At 47.5% G+C, this 18,425-nt stretch overlaps 1 protein-coding gene across 18 annotated transcripts in view; it reads left to right on the top strand.

Moving 5' to 3' along the window:
* The window catches only part of MICAL3 (microtubule associated monooxygenase, calponin and LIM domain containing 3), a 234,354-nt gene that overhangs the window by 113,271 nt on the left and 102,658 nt on the right, over window positions 1-18,425 (top strand). For all 18 annotated transcript variants that reach the window (XM_054543024.2, XM_063722747.1, XM_063722746.1 and 15 more), the window contains 11 exons: window positions 2,951-3,288; window positions 4,992-5,199; window positions 7,087-7,203; window positions 7,856-7,957; window positions 8,841-8,996; window positions 10,297-10,397; window positions 12,859-13,116; window positions 13,473-13,588; window positions 14,440-14,566; window positions 15,931-16,027; window positions 18,227-18,374. In XM_054543024.2, the coding sequence (XP_054398999.2) occupies window positions 3,025-3,288; window positions 4,992-5,199; window positions 7,087-7,203; window positions 7,856-7,957; window positions 8,841-8,996; window positions 10,297-10,397; window positions 12,859-13,116; window positions 13,473-13,588; window positions 14,440-14,566; window positions 15,931-16,027; window positions 18,227-18,374 (1,694 nt within the window). In that variant the 5' untranslated portion in view covers window positions 2,951-3,024. Of the gene's footprint in view, window positions 1-2,950; window positions 3,289-4,991; window positions 5,200-7,086; window positions 7,204-7,855; window positions 7,958-8,840; window positions 8,997-10,296; window positions 10,398-12,858; window positions 13,117-13,472; window positions 13,589-14,439; window positions 14,567-15,930; window positions 16,028-18,226; window positions 18,375-18,425 lie in introns of those variants that run through there.

Genomic DNA, 18,425 nt, shown 5'->3' with positions numbered 1-18,425 from the left:
GGTTGTCAGCTGTCACCGTTTCTCCTGCCTTCACATAAGCACATCTGCTCTTTCCTGCCCTACAAGCCATCTTTTGACTTTCTAACATTTCTAAGATAAGCCTTGGCTTGTAAGAACTGTAAAGTATTTTAGGAACTGTAAAGTATTTCTCTTGCTGCTACCTAGAGTAAAACCTTCCTTTTTTGGGGAAACTGAACGTTAATTCCAGTTAACTCCATTTCTTGCTGGTGTCTTGGCCATGTGGCTGTTGGGAGAGGCTATGTGTGTTAACAGTGTATTGTTTTTGTTTTGTTTTGTTTTGTTTTGTTTTGAGACAGGGTCTCACTCTGTTGCCGAGGCTGGAGTGCAGTGGCACAATCTCAGTTCACTGCAACCTCCGCCTCCCGAATTCAAGCAATTCTCATGCCTCAGCCTCCTGAATGGCTGGGATTACAGGCATGTGCCACCACACCTGGCTAATTTTTGTATTTTTTGGTAGAGATAGGGTTTCATCATGTTGGCCAGGCTGGTCTTGAACTCCTGACGTCAAGTGATTCACCCGCCTCGGCCTCCCAAAGTGCTGGGATTACAGGCATGAGCCACCGCACTGGGCCAGCAGTGTGGTTTTTAATATCTAGAGCCAGGAGAGGTTGTTGAGTACGTGATATATTTGAGGCGAAAAGCCCAGCCAATGTGTTCCATCTGCAATGTATCCTCCACATTATGTGACGAGTGTTGTGTCTGTTGACATAGAAAACATAAGGCGGAGAGGGCGGTTCCTTGTATTTAGTTACAACTTTCTCTCATGAAACTTAAGATGCATCTCATTTGGTTTGGTTTAATCCTGTGATACCATGGTGAGGTGCAGAGAGAAGTGGCATGTCATTTCTACTTCACACTGCTGCTCAGTGTGCTTACCCAAAGTAAGAGCTTCAGGGCCTCTTCTGTATCATTCTGGAACATGGTGCCTGTCTTCCAAGAGTTGGTTTCAGCATCACCTGCAGCTGAATAGTGGGCAGTTTCTTGCTTCTACATGCCTGCTGAACGTAGTGCATCAACCACTCCCTTCCTCTGTCTGCACCCAACCCCAAGGGTACATCTTTAAAGCAAAGTCCAGTCCAGTTGTGTTGGTCACCCTCGTGGTAAATTGGTGATGTGCCTGTGCTGGGCCATTGTGATGAGAGCACCAGGAGCAAGTGCTGTGGGCATGTGGATTTCTTAGCAGTAGCCTCAGAGAACTTCAGAAGTGAAAGTCTTGGCCAGGCTTATGCCTGTAATCCCAGCACTTTGGGAGGCCGAGGCGGGCAGATCACGAGGTCAGGAGATCGAGACCATCCTGGCTAACACGATGAAACCCCATCTCTACTAAAAATGCAAAAAATTAGCCAGGCATGGTGGTGGGTGCCTATAGTCCCAGCTACTCGGGAGGCTGAGGCAGGAGAATGGCGTGAACCCGGGAGGCAGAGCTTGCAGTGAGCAGAGGTCGCTCCACTGTATTCCAGCCTGGGTGACAGAGCAAGACACCGTCTCAAAAAAAGAAAGTCTTAGGGGTGTTGTCTAACCTCCTTGTCTTACACACAAGGAAACTGAGGGTTCGTGCAACAGTGCTTACCCAGAGTTGTGCAGCGGGGTCGTGCAGCCGGGGTCTGGCTGTGTGGGCTCAGCCCTGTGGTCACACTCGTCTCGTCACCCTGACCCACTCTCCACTCTCTAGTTTTGTCCTTTGTCCTTTTGCCTCCCACCTTCCAATACAGTTCCAGTGGTGAGGATTCATCAGCTGTGACGCAAAAACGATTCTGCAGACTCACAGGAGCCGGTGGGTGCAGGAGTACACGCGGTGCCATCTCCCATCTCCCACCTCCCAGCCTGTGTCCAGCAGACTCACTGGATGTAGGTGTGCGGACATTTCCATAGGTGGAAGGCATAGATATCATCATTTACTGCTGTTCAATTCGATTCGGGGTGAAAATGGAATGACTGTGAAGTCTCCCAACCCTGTACCTTACGCAGTAGCAGGACTTCTTCAGTTCTTTTAATCCCTGCCAACTTTGACACTCCCGAACTTTCTGCTCCTTAGACTTCTGTGACGCTGCTGGTTGGTTCTCTTCAGACCTCTCCCTACTGTTCCTCATCTTTTAAGAGGGCTCATCTTTCTCTCCCAGCCTCTTGAAGGTGGGGCCTCCTGGATCTCTTCCAGAGCCTGTGGCTCTTCTGCCCTGTGCACTCTCCTTTCGTGATCTTCCTGCTTTTGTAGGCTTAGCTACTGCCCGTGTGCCAGCGACTCCCAAATCTGGATCTGCATCCCCAGCCACTCCCTGAACTTCACATTCATACCGACTGCCCAGTGAGCACCTCCACTTGGAGCTCACATGTGCAGGTGAGGAAGGGGCTCGCTGCTCCACTGGCACCAAGGAGTGCTTCTATTTTTAATCCACTGGCCTGATGTCTCCGTTTAATCCGAGGCCTAAGCTGGAAACCTGGGAGTTATCCTTGCCTCTTTGATCTGTACGAGTCACTCAGGCCTGCCTGTGTCACTTTCCCATGTCCTACACCTCTTCCCTGCCTGGCTAACATTTATGCTGAGAGACTCAGCTGTCACCTCTCAGAGGCTCGCCTTCAGTGGGGACCACCCCCCTTCACCACCAATAGTGACTTAGATCTTCTTTCTCTGTTTCCGAGATCCTCTTGTGTCTCCCTCTCTGGTGGCCCTTGGTACGGTCCATCGAGACATTCATTCGGTGTCTGTGTGTGCCTCGTCTCCTAGACTGTCAGATCCTTGAGAGCAAGAACCATCCTGCTCACCTTTCCAGCCCCAGTGTCTTGTAGTGCCTGGAGTGTTGCAGGTGTGCAGTCCACGCTTGTGGATGGATGACTGCAACACTTGAGAACTCTGCTTTGAAGAGGAGTATGTCTCCTGGAGAATGTTTGTAGACAGAGAAATGCTGACCATCTTTTTCTTTCTTTTTGTCAGATTAACGTGACAGTGTCAGGTGGACCCACAGCCATCCCACCTCCCCTTCTGGGGAGTGCTGAGAGTGAGGCAGCATGGAGGAGAGGAAGCATGAGACCATGAACCCAGCTCATGTCCTCTTTGACCGGTTTGTCCAGGCCACCACCTGCAAGGGAACCCTCAAGGCCTTCCAGGAGCTCTGTGACCACCTGGAACTAAAGCCAAAGGACTACCGCTCCTTCTATCACAAGCTCAAGTCCAAGCTTAACTACTGGAAAGCCAAAGCCCTCTGGGCAAAGTTGGACAAACGGGGCAGTCACAAAGACTACAAAAAGGGAAAAGCGTGCACTAACACAAAGGTAAGCTTTGCTCCTGTTGGGCCCTGGGGTCACTGACGAGATGCCTTCTCCCGCGACAACGTCTTGCATCTCTGGCCATTCACCATACATGATCTACGAGGTCTGGGTGCCAAGAAGTTCTATGGCAAGTTCTGTGCCGGAGCCATCGACCATATCCAGGTGCCAAAGAGGAGGATTGAGTTAGAGGTAGGCTGAGTGAGAACCAGGCAAAGTCTAGCCGCAACCTAGCATAGGAAATCAAGCTTCAACCCCATTGAAATTTTGTGGATGTCTTACCTCTTTTTGTTTGACTCGCATGACCCAAACCCTGTTTTAAGCATATTTCATGTATTTACATGTTGAACATTCAAAGTTTCAAGTATTTAAGAACAACCAAAGTCAAGTGGCATGGGAACTTTTTATTTTGCTGAAGCTCTCTTTTGAACCTCATGTGGTTCGGAGGAGGCAGGTCACTTAGCAGGGACGTAGCCAAGCCCTGCTGGTATCCTGTCTGAACACGGCTTTGGGGTTCTTGGCATGTCCTCTTTCCAAAGTTCCATACTCAGTAGCTGGTAAGGTACACTATTTGCGAACTTGGGATTTGCCACAAGCTTCCAACCTCTTCCCATCCATGTTCCAAAGGTCTGTTTTGATTCATAAGCAAGGACTTTGTGAACCAAAGTATTTCTATTGCTTTCTTCACCATGTGGAGAAATAGGGTTTCCATGAAGCAGGTAGGCCCAGGCAAAGACCTGAGTTATGCACTTGCCTTTGTCAGGGTAGGTGTGAGGAAGCGGATATGGAGGGGTACATTTCCTGCTTCCCTCCTTAGAAGAACACCTAATGTGAGAAGTTTGGAACAAGCTAGCAGGGACACAAATTTGCAGATGACTTCATGGCTACGTTATGTTCTTTCATGAGCTTTAATTTGTGCAATAGGGGATACCTAGAGCCCCACCCCCAGTGGATTTGCATTTGGGTAGATATTCATCAGCAAAATTCAAGAACTGTAAAGATATGACTTTCATGAGTGAGTACTGGCCTCTACTAAGAACAAAACAAAAACAAAGCCAAAAGCATTGCACATTTTCCTTCCGCACACACAGAGCAAACTACTTAAGATATGTGTCCAGTCTCCTGCTCAGTACTTCTCTGGAATGTGGATTTTCGAGATCATGTTCCTGGACTTTCAGTCTAGAAATGGGAATTTTGGAACTCTCTTCAGCACACAAAACTTTGGCTCTTGAAAATTGCTTCCCGGGAATCGTGTGTGGTAGACTTATTCCAGGAGGCTTGAGATTGCCTGGAGTGTGTAGTAGTACTCTGTATCTCTTTGGACAGAAATCTGCCTGACCTAGAAAAGTTCGAAATGGTCCTCTCCTGTTGATGTAAGATTGTATTTGATTTTCATATTGTCTGTTGAGATGATGGCCACTTAAATATGCTGCAGATCAAGGGCCTTCCAGGCTGTCCAAGGTGAACAGGTGCCGAGCTTGTGTCTAGCACTGATGGTTCTGTCTTCTCCATTCATGGTGATCACTAGCTCTTCTCTTAAGCCATAGTAGGTGCTCTGCTGTGACCCACGTAGTTGTGAAGGTTTCTTGGCAGTGGGGAGAATAGCCCTGTTTCGGGGCTTTAGGGAGTGATGATCATACAATCATGAGACTTCTTGAGAATTGTTTGTTGGAAGTGCCACCTGCCCTGAAAGCAGCTGTGTTTTTCAGTGTCTCATCATTGGGGCTGGCCCCTGTGGTCTCCGTACAGCCATCGACTTATCCTTACTGGGGGCCAAGGTGGTTGTTATTGAGAAACGAGATGCCTTCTCCCGCAACAACGTCTTGCATCTCTGGCCATTCACCATACATGATCTACGAGGTCTGGGTGCCAAGAAGTTCTATGGCAAGTTCTGTGCCGGAGCCATCGACCATATCAGTAAGTAAAACTAGCTTTCCTGTAAGATTCCACCCTACCCCTTGCACGCTTGTTCAATAGAAAGAGACATGCAGATCAGCTGAGGAATTCATATGCCACCCAATTTCTTCTAATCTCATTACTGTCTTTTTTGTAGTAAGTGCACTCATCTTGAAGTAAAAACACCTGCTATGTGGTGGTTCTATAATTTAGAACTCTTAAATGTGAGTGTATCGATAACCTGTGAAATGTGGGGTTTGGCTTGAGGATTTCTGTTAGGTCTTGGACTCTTACTGAGCTCTTGCAGTTTGTGGGATGGGCACTGGGGCCAGGCACTGGGGAAACGATGACCAGTTTGGGCCCAGACCCTCTGGTGGTCCTTTTTGCAGTGGCAGAAGTACACAGGCATGCAGCTGTCTGTGCTGTGACCTGATACATTCTCTACTAATGTAAGAACAAAGTGCTGTGGGGACACAGTCCTGGGGGAAGCCACACTTGCAGAAGGAGCAGAGCCCTGGCCTGGCCGTTAATGGCAAGGGGATAACGGCATTCCTCTGATTAGGTGGTTCTTGTGCGGTCTGCAAGCTCTTGCTGTACTTTTGTCACCTCTAAGCTCAGCCCGGGCCTTTGCTTTTCTGAGATCCTACAGGGTATGAATACAAGTTAATGCAATCAGCGGTGTTTGACTTTAAGTGGCCAGAAAAGCAATTCAGAACAGACAGTGTGCGTTATGAAACTGAAAGCTTTTTATTGATTATCATTAATGCTTTCAGGAAAGCTTTATCAAAGAGCCTTTGTTCTGAGCTTCTCCAGATGTGTCCTGTAAACACAGTCAGTCATGGAACCTTTTGCTGTTTGCAGCGGCTGTGCCAATTTATCAGACGCTGGCTGGCAGTGACCACATTCCACTGGCAGAGGAAGCGCTCTGCCCATCTGCTGGCTATAGTTTGTAAAGCATCTTGGGACCCACAGTTCTCTGCGAAAATACTGTACTAGCGCAGAGTTTAACAAGTCTTTGGGAATGGGACTCAGAAGGGTGGTGGCTGTGGTAAACTGGGGAGAACAACCAAGAGGACGTGAGGAGGATTTGCATTGCTCCTGGCACATTAGTCACAGGCTCCAGTTAAGTTTGGTCTTAAGAGAGGACCAAGGGTCATTAACTCAGTGGATTTGTCTGCCTTATTTGTGGCAAGATTCATCTTAGGGTTGAGAGGGTCTTCTACCAGGGCCTAAATCTTTATCTCTGCACCTTAAGTCGCTGCCATGCCTGGTGCCTGCAGGTGCTCATGGACGTCCAATAAATCGATCAGTCTCACTATGAAAATAAGCAAGACTGTCAGTCATTCTGGCCTCAGTTTCCACAGCTATAGATCAGGAGTGGGAGGGGGAATGGTAGGAGGATCTGGTTGGATTACAATTTCCCTTCCTTGCCTTATAAGAATGTGTGATGATCAACCAGGGAATGGGCTGAAAAAGACGCCTGTGGGTGGGGAAGTCATGCAGCAGCTCTGCATCTGAGCGTGGGCTGCACCCTGTGGGTGCACATCTGCCTCTTAGCAGGATTGGAGATGCCGCCAATATGGCAGCCCCAAATTGGGAAGATGGAAAGGGATCTCCTGTAGGCCACAGTCCCATGTTGTCTCCGACCTTTTGATTGATTAAAACACTGAACCCAAGAGGTGGGAGTGTCCTGTGTGTTGCTCTAGAACAACTCTTCCACTGGGTTATATTTGCCTTTAAGAAAGGAAGAAGTTACAGAGCGTGGCTTTGGAAGGTCTCCTGCTACAGCAGGCTTTGGGAATCTGAATGAAGGGGGCGTGGGTGGTGGGGTGGGAGCCTGAGCTGCAGCACGGATGGGTACCCCCTTCTCCATGTGTTCCCACCAACATCATCTCTGTATTCTCCCAGGTATCCGTCAGCTCCAACTAATACTTTTGAAAGTAGCCTTGATCCTAGGCATTGAGATCCACGTCAATGTGGAATTCCAAGGACTTATACAGCCTCCTGAGGACCAAGAGAATGAACGTAAGTTATACTGGAGGAGTGAAGAAGGTGTGAGAGGCTGTTGATGGGTGAGGAAGATGAGATTGAGGGAGCAAACCAAAGGCCCCTGAGGGCTGCTTCCAGAGCTAGCCAAAGCCTGTGCCTTTGGGGACTTCGCCTGGATGCAGCCTTAGATGTTGCAGGCGCACATGTGTTGGGAAGAGTCTCGTGAGCCCTCTGCAAGGCTTCTTTCCTTCTGTGGTTTGTCCCCACTGCTTTTTCTTTGTTAGACGAGAGTCTCACTCTGTCGCCCAGCCTGGAGTGCGGTAGCTCAATCTTGGCTCACTGTGACCTCTGAGCAATTCTCCTGCCTAGGTCTCCAGAGTAGCTGGGATTACAGGCATGTGCCACCATGCCTGGCTGATTTCTGTATTTTTAGTAGAGACAGGGTTTCACCATGCTGGCCAGGGTGGTCTCGAACTCCTGGCCTCAAGTAGTCTGCCAGCCTCTGCCTCCCATAGTGCTGCGATTAGAGGCATGAGCCACCGTGCCCGGCCTCTGTCTCCACTGCTTCTGCACATAGTGTTTTTGGCCTAGGGTTTTGTGCAGTTCACATGACTGGGTATCTAGAGATGGTCCTGGCTGTGAATGTGGTCTGGGTGGTGACCCCCATTTATTTGGTTTTGGTCCACAGGGATAGGCTGGCGGGCACTGGTGCACCCCAAGACTCATCCTGTGTCAGAGTATGAATTTGAAGTGATCATCGGTGGGGATGGTCGGAGGAACACCTTGGAAGGTATTGGTCTGTGCTTCTCTGCCTGGCTCATAGCAGAGGGAAAGCTGATGCTATCCTACCCCTGGGGTGAGACTGTGCATGACCAGCGTCCACCCTTTTGAGAGCCTGAATGTATGCTTCCTGCCCTGATGGAATGGCAGGCCCCGCCGTCCTCTAGCCAGCTAGCACTTGGGCTGCTGCTTTTATTTTATTTAATTATTTTATTTTTGAGACAGGGTCTCGTTCTTTTGCCCAGGCTGGAGTGCAGTATCATGATCACACTCACTGCAGCCTCAATCTCCCTGGTCTCAAGCGATCCTCCCATCTCAGCCTCCTGAGTAGCTGGCACTGCAGGCGCATGCCACCATACCCAGCTAGTTTTTGTATTTTTTGTAGATTGGGTTTTCGCCATGTTGCACAGGCTGGTCTCGAACTCCTTGGCTCAAGCACTCCGCTTGCCTTGGCCTCCCAAGATGTTGGGATTACAGGCATGAACCACCTTACCTGGCCCAGGCTGCTGCTTACAGGGCACTCTTGCTGGGGCACTAGGAGACCAGCCATACCTTGAGTGGCTGGCACCTGTAGGACTTAATCTACATATTAATAAGCAGGTGCTCCCCCCACGCATCCCTTTTTTAAAGAGGAATCTCTAGTACTGAGTAATATTCTGGCCAGTCACATTTCAAATTGTTTGTTAATGGAGACTTTGACTTCTTTCCTGAATTTTCATATTCTTGGGTAGGTAAATGCCTTATTTTCATCTGCAGAAGAGCTGCCCTAACTTTCCCATCAGTTCTCATCCCCGACTTTCCCTGATGTCTTTATCAGCACCCCCACTTTCATTTGAAGTGATCTTCCTTCTCTAGCCAATGATTATCACCTCTGAAAATTTATTTCCCTCCAGGGTTTCGTCGGAAAGAATTCCGTGGCAAACTGGCCATCGCCATCACAGCAAATTTTATCAACCGAAATACAACAGCAGAAGCTAAAGTGGAAGAGATCAGTGGTGTGGCTTTTATATTCAACCAAAAATTTTTCCAGGAACTGAGGGAAGCCACAGGTTGGTGTTGATGTCTCCGGAGCCCTAGGATAGAAACTTAAATAGTCCCTGGTGGCTTTTTCTTGGGGGATTGGTGGGGTGAGTGGCCGTCGGTGTCCCTCCTGCACTGTCTGCCCCTCCTGCTCTTTTCACTCCTGTTCCTTCTTCCTAGTGCAATGCTTCCTACAGAACTTGTCGCCTCCTCTCTTATTCTTAACCTCCTCACAGTGACTGGGCCGCTCTGGGTTTTGTTTTTTGTTTGAGACAAGGTCTCGCTCTGTTGCCCAGGCTGGAGTTCAGTGGCGTGATCTCGGCTCACTGCAGCCTCGAACTCCTGGGCTCAAGTGATCCTCCCATCTCAGCCTCCTGAGTAGCTGGGACTACAGGCAAGCACCACCACGCCTGGCTAATTTTTCGTATTATTTGTAGAGACGGAGTTTTGCCATGTTGCCCAGGCTGCTCCCAAACTCCTGGGCTCCACTTGCCTCAGCCTCCCAAAGTGCTGGGATTACAAGCGTGAGCCACCACACCCAGGCTGAGGTTTTATTTGTTTGTTTGTTTATTTGTTTTAAAGCATTCATTCTGCCTCCACTAGTTCTTCCCAATGCCTGCCCTGTGCTGTGATGCTGAGGCATGCTGCATGGTGTAGCTGCTGGCCGGTGGCTCCCTGGTTTGCTTGGGAAGCTGACTTTAGGCCTTTTAAGTATGTAGTCTTCTTCCTGAGTTCCAGCTCAGGCTTGAAGGCAAACCATGTGTCAGATAGCAGTGAGATTGTTGTATGGTAGGTTTTGAATAGATCAACTTAGATATTTTGCTAAATGTGCCTTCATTCTCTTGTTTTCTAGAACTTGATTTCTTTCCATTACATCTGTTTTTTAGATTAATTAAAAAGTCAGTAGTTCACTCTCTGCTTCCAGGCGTCAAGTTGTCTATCCTGTTCTTAAGAATCTAGGAGATTCCTCCAGCTTCCTTGATGACTGTCCTGAGAGGCTTAACCCGATAACTAATCCAAGCCCTCTTTAGAGGTTAGCCTCTTTTTTTTTTTTTGCTTGTTTTGTTTTTATTCCCGTACCTCCAGTTGTGTTTACTATCAGTCATTGTTTTTAGGATTGTTTGGGGTGCCGAGTGAATACAGAGAAACAAAGCTCCCTGTATTTCCATGAACTGATGATACAGGACGTGAGAATCTGGGCTTAGACACCTTTCCCTGCCTGGAGTCTCAGGCCCTTGTCTCTGTAGGCCCGTGTGTAACCTTTCAGCCTGCCCTGATGCACCTTCATCTCAGCAAACTTACATGCACACGTTTGTCTTCTGGCCCCAGGTATTGACTTGGAGAACATCGTTTACTACAAAGATGACACACACTATTTCGTTATGACAGCCAAAAAGCAGAGTTTGCTGGACAAAGGAGTGATACTACATGTGAGCCACGGATTTCCTTCAAAACTCTTTCTTATTGAAGTGGTTAATATCACCAAGAGAAAGAATTGTCTGATGGGTTTTTCCTGCAAGGGAATGAAAATGAGCACTGGATGCATCTTCTGGTAACCCCTGATGTTTTCCAGTTTAGCGTGAACAACTCTTACTATGGCTAATTTCAAATGTAAATAAAAATGGGGGGAGAATAGTATAATGAACCCTCACATATACCTACCGTCTAGCTTTCACAGTTCTCAGCACATGGCCAGTGTTCTGTCAGTACTATTTCAGTGCACTCCTTTTTCACCACTGGATTCTTGCAAAGCAGGTTTCAGACAGCATTTCATGCATAAATACTCAGTTTAATTTTAGGTGATTTGGTTTGTGGTTATTGTGAATTCCATATCTGACTGATGATTGGTTGGTTGAAGGTTATCTTTTGGGAGGGGGAGTGATAGATGGAAAGGAGTTTGACCAGGAAGCAATAATTAGTGTGTATGGGAGCCTGATGAAGATTCTGGTGTCACTGCAGATAACGGTTTTCAGAGGTCCAGGCAGCACTAACAGGATCAGGCTACACTTAGGCCTCTATATGACCACAGAACAGGTCTGAGCTCCATCCTAGCCAGGTCCAGTTCAGCCTGTTTCTAGGTGACTGCATGGTGTGCCCTGAGATGACGGCCTGAAATATGAAGTCAGAAGACCACCACGTGGATGGTCCCTGAAGGAGAGTTTTTTAAGTCTTGCCTGGTCTCATTGTTCTCAACGTGAGAATCACTGTCCCCATGCGATGAGAAAAACAGAAGCAGAGACACCAGTTGTGCTGATTCAGGCCTGTGCAGTTCCCACAAGAGACTCACAGCTGAATTTCAGGGAGTCCTTTGTCTTTGCAGGGTGATGTGAATGCAGTCACTTTAGTCTGAGCTACAGTACTACCTTATCTGACAGCAGAGAGGGGAGTGAGCTGACGAGCATGTGCCGGTAGCAGAGAGCCCCCTCTTTCTACCCAGGAACCTTGCGTGTGTTTCTCAGCACAGCCATCCTGTGTGCTTTCAGGGAGAACCAGGACAAAGCTGTTTATACAGCCTGCTTTCCCAAAAGCATAAGCAAGACGTATCTGGTTAGGTGCTTTCTAAAATTGCCTTGCTAGTTATCTGGGACTACATCAGGGTTACATTGCCGTCAGTAAGAAATAGCCAGTGAAGCAGTTCGTACGCCTTGGGACAAGGTGAAGATTTAAATCTGCCACGCAGACAGAACTGTGGTTGTCAGTCAAAATTTGATAGGAGCAGTCTAGAATGCCAAGAGACCTGGTTTACTTTGCCTTCATTTTTTTTTTTTAAGAGGGCAGGGGCCATGCCTTCGGTGTATGCTGTTAAATAGTAAACCCATGTGGCTACTCAGTGTTGAGCAAACAGTCTTTCTAGGACCAACCTGAGTGTTTGTGTTTTGGCTTTAACATCTTGTAGTGGTGGCTGAAAGGACCATCACAGCCACTTAGAAACCGTAAGCCCCACTTTCAGAGAATAAAGACTTGGCTCAGTGTGCCAGGAATCTCCAAAACAGGAAAGGAGTTTTTCAGTCCTTTGTTCTTCTTTGTGGGTTTCTATGGAGGCTTTCGAGTCTTACTTACTATTTTGAAAACCTCTGCTCCATTTTCAACATGTTCCTTCCCAGCCTCCTGGACTACCGTTGCTCCCACCTCCATGTCTTTTTGGCACTCAGGCTTTTTTGGGTTCTTCCTTTGGGTGTCACGAGTTACGCGAGGCTGAGTGTTTCATGTGGTCCTATTTGACAAAAGCCATTTACTACCCAGAAGATAATGAAATGCCCTTTCAGTTCACAAAGTACTGTCATGTATGTGATACTCAGAACAACCCTGAGGCACACTGGATAAGATCAAAGAAGTAGTCATTGTTCCAAGCAAATGGAAAAGCCATGACTGTGTGTTTAGGCAGCAAGGTCTGTGTTCTCTCAGGAATAATCCACCCCCCAAACCCCTCTTTTTTTTTTTTTTTTTTTTGAGACGGAGTCTCACTCTGTCACCTAGGCTGGAGTGCAGTGGTGCTATCTCGGCTCACTGCAACCTCTGCCTCCTGGGCTCAAGCAATTCTCCTGCCTCAGCTTCCCGAGTAGCTGGATTTACTGGCACACGCCACCATGGCTGGCTGATTTTTGTATTTTTAGTAGAGATGGGGTTTCACCATGTTGACCAGGCTGGTCTCGAAGTCATGTCCTCAAGTGATCTGCCCACCTCAGCCTCCAAAAGTGCTGGGATTACAGGTGTGGGCCATTGTGCCTGGCTGCCTTTCCCCCCACCCATTTTAATGGTATAATAGTTTTGGTTTTGGAAAGTGGAGTCACTTTAGGGGGAAGGAGAAGCTGTGGCCCTGGATTGTGTAACATGGTTCTGGCCGAGTGCCAGGGCTTCTCCATCCCTACCCTCCTCTTTCTCTGGAGACAGGACTATGCCGACACAGAGCTCCTGCTTTCCCGAGAAAACGTGGACCAGGAGGCTCTGCTCAGCTATGCCAGGGAGGCGGCAGACTTCTCTACCCAGCAGCAGCTGCCATCTCTGGATTTTGCCATCAATCACTATGGGCAGCCCGATGTGGCCATGTTTGACTTCACTTGTATGTATGCCTCCGAGAATGCCGCCTTGGTGCGGGAGCAGAACGGACACCAGTTACTAGTGGCTCTGGTCGGGGACAGCCTCCTAGAGGTGAGTGCTAAGCATGGCAGCGCTCTGTGGTAGGGACAGGAATAATTAGGAGTGAATCTGGGCATCCTGGGTCTTGGAATGAGCGTCTGCAGTGTTGTACAGCACAGGTAAACTCCCTGCAGGAGTCACACCAGGAAGTAGGGGAGGGCTACAGGCTGCTGGGAGCCCAGGCCTATTAAGTATGAATGGAAATTCTGCCCCTTTTTTGACTTGCTCCTTGCCAATCTGGGAAGCAGAGCAGTTTGTTATTGAAACAGTTGCCAAACACTACTGTCAACAGCAAACTCTTTGTTCCTTAGTTTATTTTTCCCATTTTGAAAGGTATTTTAATTATTTGTTTTATGTCTTATTTACAGCCTTTCTGGCCAATGGGAACAGGAATAGCCCGGGGCTTTCTAGCTGCTATGGACTCTGCCTGGATGGTCCGAAGTTGGTCTCTAGGAACAAGCCCTTTGGAAGTGCTGGCAGAAAGGTAATGGGAAGTAACCCGGGGTTCCTTTCATGAAAAAACTGGGAAGAAGGAGTGGTTTACTCTTCAGGCAGAGTGCAAGTTCTTCCTTCTTCTCTCTCTGCCTTCTTAATTAAAGATGTTTTCATGTGGAAAAGAGGAAAGGCAAGATAGGATTTCATAAAATCATAGAAACCTAAAGATGAGTCTCCTGGACTAAGTCTTCTCTTACTCCTTTCCAAGATAAATTTCTTACTGACAGAGAAGAAATTAAAAGTAGCTTTGAATTCAGAGGAAAACGCCAAACTGCTTATAAATGTTTCTCAAACCCCTAAATGGGATATTTTGGAGCAGATTTTTGCAAATGCAATAAAAATCCTGTGATTTGCTTTCTGATAAAGAACTAATGCCTTGACCAGAAGAATTAGAGGGACAAGATTTCCCAGATGAAATTGGGAGTTGATATCATTTTATTTTGTCTCTTATTTAAGGTATTCTGACTAAATATAGTGATAATTCTTTTTCACTATTCAATTTCACTATTCAATTTTCTTTAAAACTGAAGTAAATATTGGGTTGCTTGAAAAAATAGAAGAGTAAATGTGTGGCCTTTTGAGTTGGAGGCAGCATCTGTGGGTGCTCATGGTTTTGTGCCTGCTCTCTGTCTTCGGCTCTTACCCAGTCGGTTCCCGTGGGATCACCGCGAGTGGGTGTGGGGAGCAGGGGCTGATATAGGACTCAAGAAGACTGGTCAAGGATGAGGATTTGTCAGGCATGTCAGGTGACTTGCTGGGCTGTCAGAACAATCATGAAACGAGAGGGAAATATTCACGGTGCTGGTCCTGACTCTTGAGTATATTGTTGTGTTATTGCAGGGAAAGTATTTACAGGTTGCTGCCTCAGACCACCCCTGAGAATGTGAGTAAGAACTTCAGCCAGTACAGTATCGACCCCGTCACTCGGTATCCCAATATCAATGTCAACTTCCTCCGGCCAAGCCAGGTAAGACCTTCTTGTCAGTATTTACATCTGGGCCCACCTGCAGGACTGATGAGAATTCTGATCTGTTGAGATGCGTGCACCTGTTAATACCACACATACAAGGATACTTTTTTAGTCATCCAGGTAGATATCTCTCTGAATTGGTAGAAGTAGATACTATTTTCCATCGACAGATTGAGAGCTAAGGCATAGAGTTGTTAAATGACTTAGAGAAAATCAAACGTGATAAGAATCCAGGCCTTTATGCCACGTCTCCTAATTCAAATTCTTATTGTAGGTAAGAGCACTTGCCCCTTAGTGAGGAGAGGTAACTTCCGTCTGTGTTGTCGCTGCCAGTCACGTATGACTTACATTGTCTGAACCTCAATTTCTTTACCTGAAAAATGGGAGTAATAATCCCTGACTACTCACAGGATGATTGTGAGGACAAAAGAGATTGTTCGCTTGAAAGAATTTGTTCTAGTGCAATTTTTTTTTTTTGAGATGGAATCTCGCTCTTGTCACCCAGGCTGGAGTGCAGTGGCACGATCTTGGCTCACTGCAGCCTCCACTTCCTGGGTTCAAGCGATTCTCCTGCCTCAGCCTCCCGAGTAGCTGGGATTACAGGCACCCACCACCATGCCTGGCTAATTTTTGTATTTTTAGTAGAGATGGGGTTTCACTGTGTTGGTCAGGCTGGTCTTGAACTCCTGACCTCGTGATCTGCCCACCGTGCCCGGCCCCTAGTGTAATTTTCTGTTCACCTCTACTTGAAGTTTATACCTTTAGGCCTTCTGTTAAGAGGCAGCATTATTAGTAGTCCAACCGAGACTCTTAGAGGGACCTCCATGGCCGAGTAACTAATTTTTTCTCTTTTTTCTTTTTTTTTTTTTTTGAGACAGAGTCTTGCTTTGTTGCCCAGGCTCTCTGGGGTGTGGTGGCACTATCTCAGCTCACTGAAGCTTTGACTCCAGGTCTCAAGGGATCCTCCCACTTCAGCCTCCCAAGTAGCTGGGACTACAGCTAATTTTTAAATTTTTTGTAGAGACGAGGCCTCCCTATGTTTTCCAGACTGGTCTCAAACTCCTGGCCTTAAGCGATCTGCTGGCCTCGGCCTCCCGAAGTATAGGGATTATAGGTGTGAGCCACCGCACCCGGCCCTGTGTAGCTAATTTCTAGCACAAAGTCCCACAGTTAAAATGTGTTTGTTTTTCTCTAACCCCACCTTATTTCATAAAAGATTTAAAGGTCATCATCCTAACTTCTGTCTGAACTTTGCCCAGCCTTCTATCCCAGACTTTCCTTTCAGCCATTCTACTCTTAGGTAGGAATTTGTTACTTGATATTTGATTTTCTTTCTGTTTGACTTTGTAAATTTCTGCCAGGTGCGCCATTTATATGATACTGGCGAAACAAAAGATATTCACCTGGAAATGGAGAGCCTGGTGAATTCCCGAACCACCCCCAAATTGACTCGCAATGGTGAGTTCTGGTGGTGGCTTTTTAAAATGCAGGCAGCCCCTTCAGAGAAGTCTGTACTCATTCACCGAGCCATAAGGTGTGGTCTGAGGCAGTGGCTGAAGTACTGTCTGAGACTGTGGCTCTCAACCGGGGGTGATTTTGCCCTCCAGGGGATACTTGGTAGTTGTCTGGGGACATTTTTGATTGTCATGATTGGGAGTGGGTACTCCTGGCCTTGAGTGGGCAGGAGCCAGGGATGCTGCTAAACATCCTGCAATGCACAAGACAGGTCTCTACCACACAGAATTACCTTGGCCTGAGGTGTTATGAGAGCACGGAGAGAAACCAGATACAGACGCTGGGCAGAGGGTAGAGAGGGAGAGAGTGTGAGAGCTAAAGTTTTGGGAGAAGACTTTGTGGAAGAAGTCTTTGGCTGGGTCCTGCAACGTTGCCAGGATTCAGTGACAGGTGAGGACCACTCCAGATTTTGTATGTATTGAAGGCCCTGAAGACTTTTTTGAAAGAGAATGACATGAGCACACCTGGTCAGCCACACATGAGAGGGGATGGAGGAGGGAAGTACCAGAGGCAGGGAGACCAGGTAGAAAGACCTCGCCGTAGTCAGGCTGAAGGTGGTGGAGGCCCAGATCTGGGCCTGATGCTGGGGATGAAGAAGGGAGGAGGCAGTGGAGGAGACCTCAGACTTTGGGCCAGGTGCAACTGCGTCCCAGGCCAAGCTTTGCCACTGGTGAATTGTGCGGCCTCGAAGAGGTGATTGAATAGCTCTGAACTTCGGTTTCCTTGTCTGTGAAGTGGGGGCAGCAGTGTCTACCTCATATTGTGATCATGAGTGCTGGGCCTGCAGTGGATGGTCATTGCCATTGTTGGCTATGTGAGAGAGAATGGTAAGGAGGTGAAGTCGATGGGCAGGGGCAGTTGTTCGCCTTGTGGGGCAAGAGGTAGGTGTTTGTAGATGGTGCTACATCAGTGTAGGCAAGGCAGAGGGAGGGCTGAGAGGGTTGAGAGGTTTGAGTCATTTGGACATTGTGAATTTGACATGCCATTGGGATGCCAGGGTGGATGTGAGGACCAGCAGGCAGTCGGAAACATTTGCATTTTTCTCCACTGGAGCATCTTCTCTTTGAAAGCAGAGAGTGTATCTTTATTCACTGTTTTTATTTTAGAGCATGGAATATTGAAGTTGCCTATTACATATTGGATGGTTGGATATACACATAGGAGACAGATCTGAGTAAAAGCTCATTTCTGAGCCAAGAGATGGCATCAGAAAGTGGTTTTATGTGTTATCGCAGAATACATTTTCACAGTGAAAAACCTAAATGAAACAGGATTTTCATGATACTTGCTTGGTTTTTAGCTTATGTTCACAAATTACTAAACGACTTAGTACAAACTTCAGTTGCCCTCGGTAAGGGAACAGACTTTCTTGGATATAAATAGTTCATAGATTCTCTTGAATGGCCTATATCAGAGCTCTTCTGATGTGATTAATAATAGGATTTTTAAAGAGGCTGTTCAGGTTTTAGAAGACGTTTCAGTGAACTGTAAAAAGCATCCCAGCACATGTGTTTGCCTATTCAGTTTTTCAGGGTTGAGAATTCATAGTACAAGGTTCCAAGCTCTGTTCGGGGACTGTCTGGTCTGGGGCCCCAGCATTGTCAGCGGAGCCCTGCAGGGCTTCTTCTCTTGGCAAGTTATGCAGTGCCTTGGAAGTGCAAGGGCAAGGCCTGGGTGCTTTGGGTTGAACGTGCCACCCTATAGAATGGAGCCTTTTCTCCTCTCCTTTTCCCAGTGTTACTTTGGAGGGGGAAAGCTTCCTCAGCCAGGTGCCAGCTACTGTCTGGGAACTCAGAGCTGCTGTAAGCCAGGCTGGCCACACAGTAGGTGGCGCTCCTCCACCTCAGTGCCGTGGGGACAGCGGGTTGTGGCTGTCAGGCTGTGGTCCCTCAGGGTGCTGGGGGGTGGACGTTGACCTTAGAGTCTGGATAAACTAGTAGTTTCTTTTCTTAGAATTCACTGTCGTGATACCATTTGCATAACCTTATTCCTCACTGTTTTCTTTGCATGGAAACTAGTGTTGACTGTTTTGTCCCTGCCCTCAGTAATTTTTCAAAGTGGAAATGTCTCCTGCAAAGAGGATTCTCTGTCAGCGTTACCAGGTGACCACACCTCCAATAATAATGTGTTTTGTTGTTTTAGAGTCTGTAGCTCGTTCAAGCAAACTGCTGGGTTGGTGCCAGAGGCAGACAGATGGCTATGCAGGCGTAAACGTGACAGATCTCACCATGTCCTGGAAAAGTGGCTTGGCCCTTTGTGCAATTATCCATAGATACCGCCCTGACCTGATGTAAGTTGTGATCAAACTTTGTGTTTTTTTTATATTCCCCAAGGATCTCAG

Source organism: Pongo abelii, chromosome 23, assembly GCF_028885655.2.
Source record: "Pongo abelii isolate AG06213 chromosome 23, NHGRI_mPonAbe1-v2.0_pri, whole genome shotgun sequence".
Lineage (NCBI taxonomy): Eukaryota > Metazoa > Chordata > Mammalia > Primates > Hominidae > Pongo > Pongo abelii.
The sequence above is the reverse complement of the archived record's forward strand: the minus strand, read 5'-3'. Positions and strand labels throughout refer to the sequence as shown.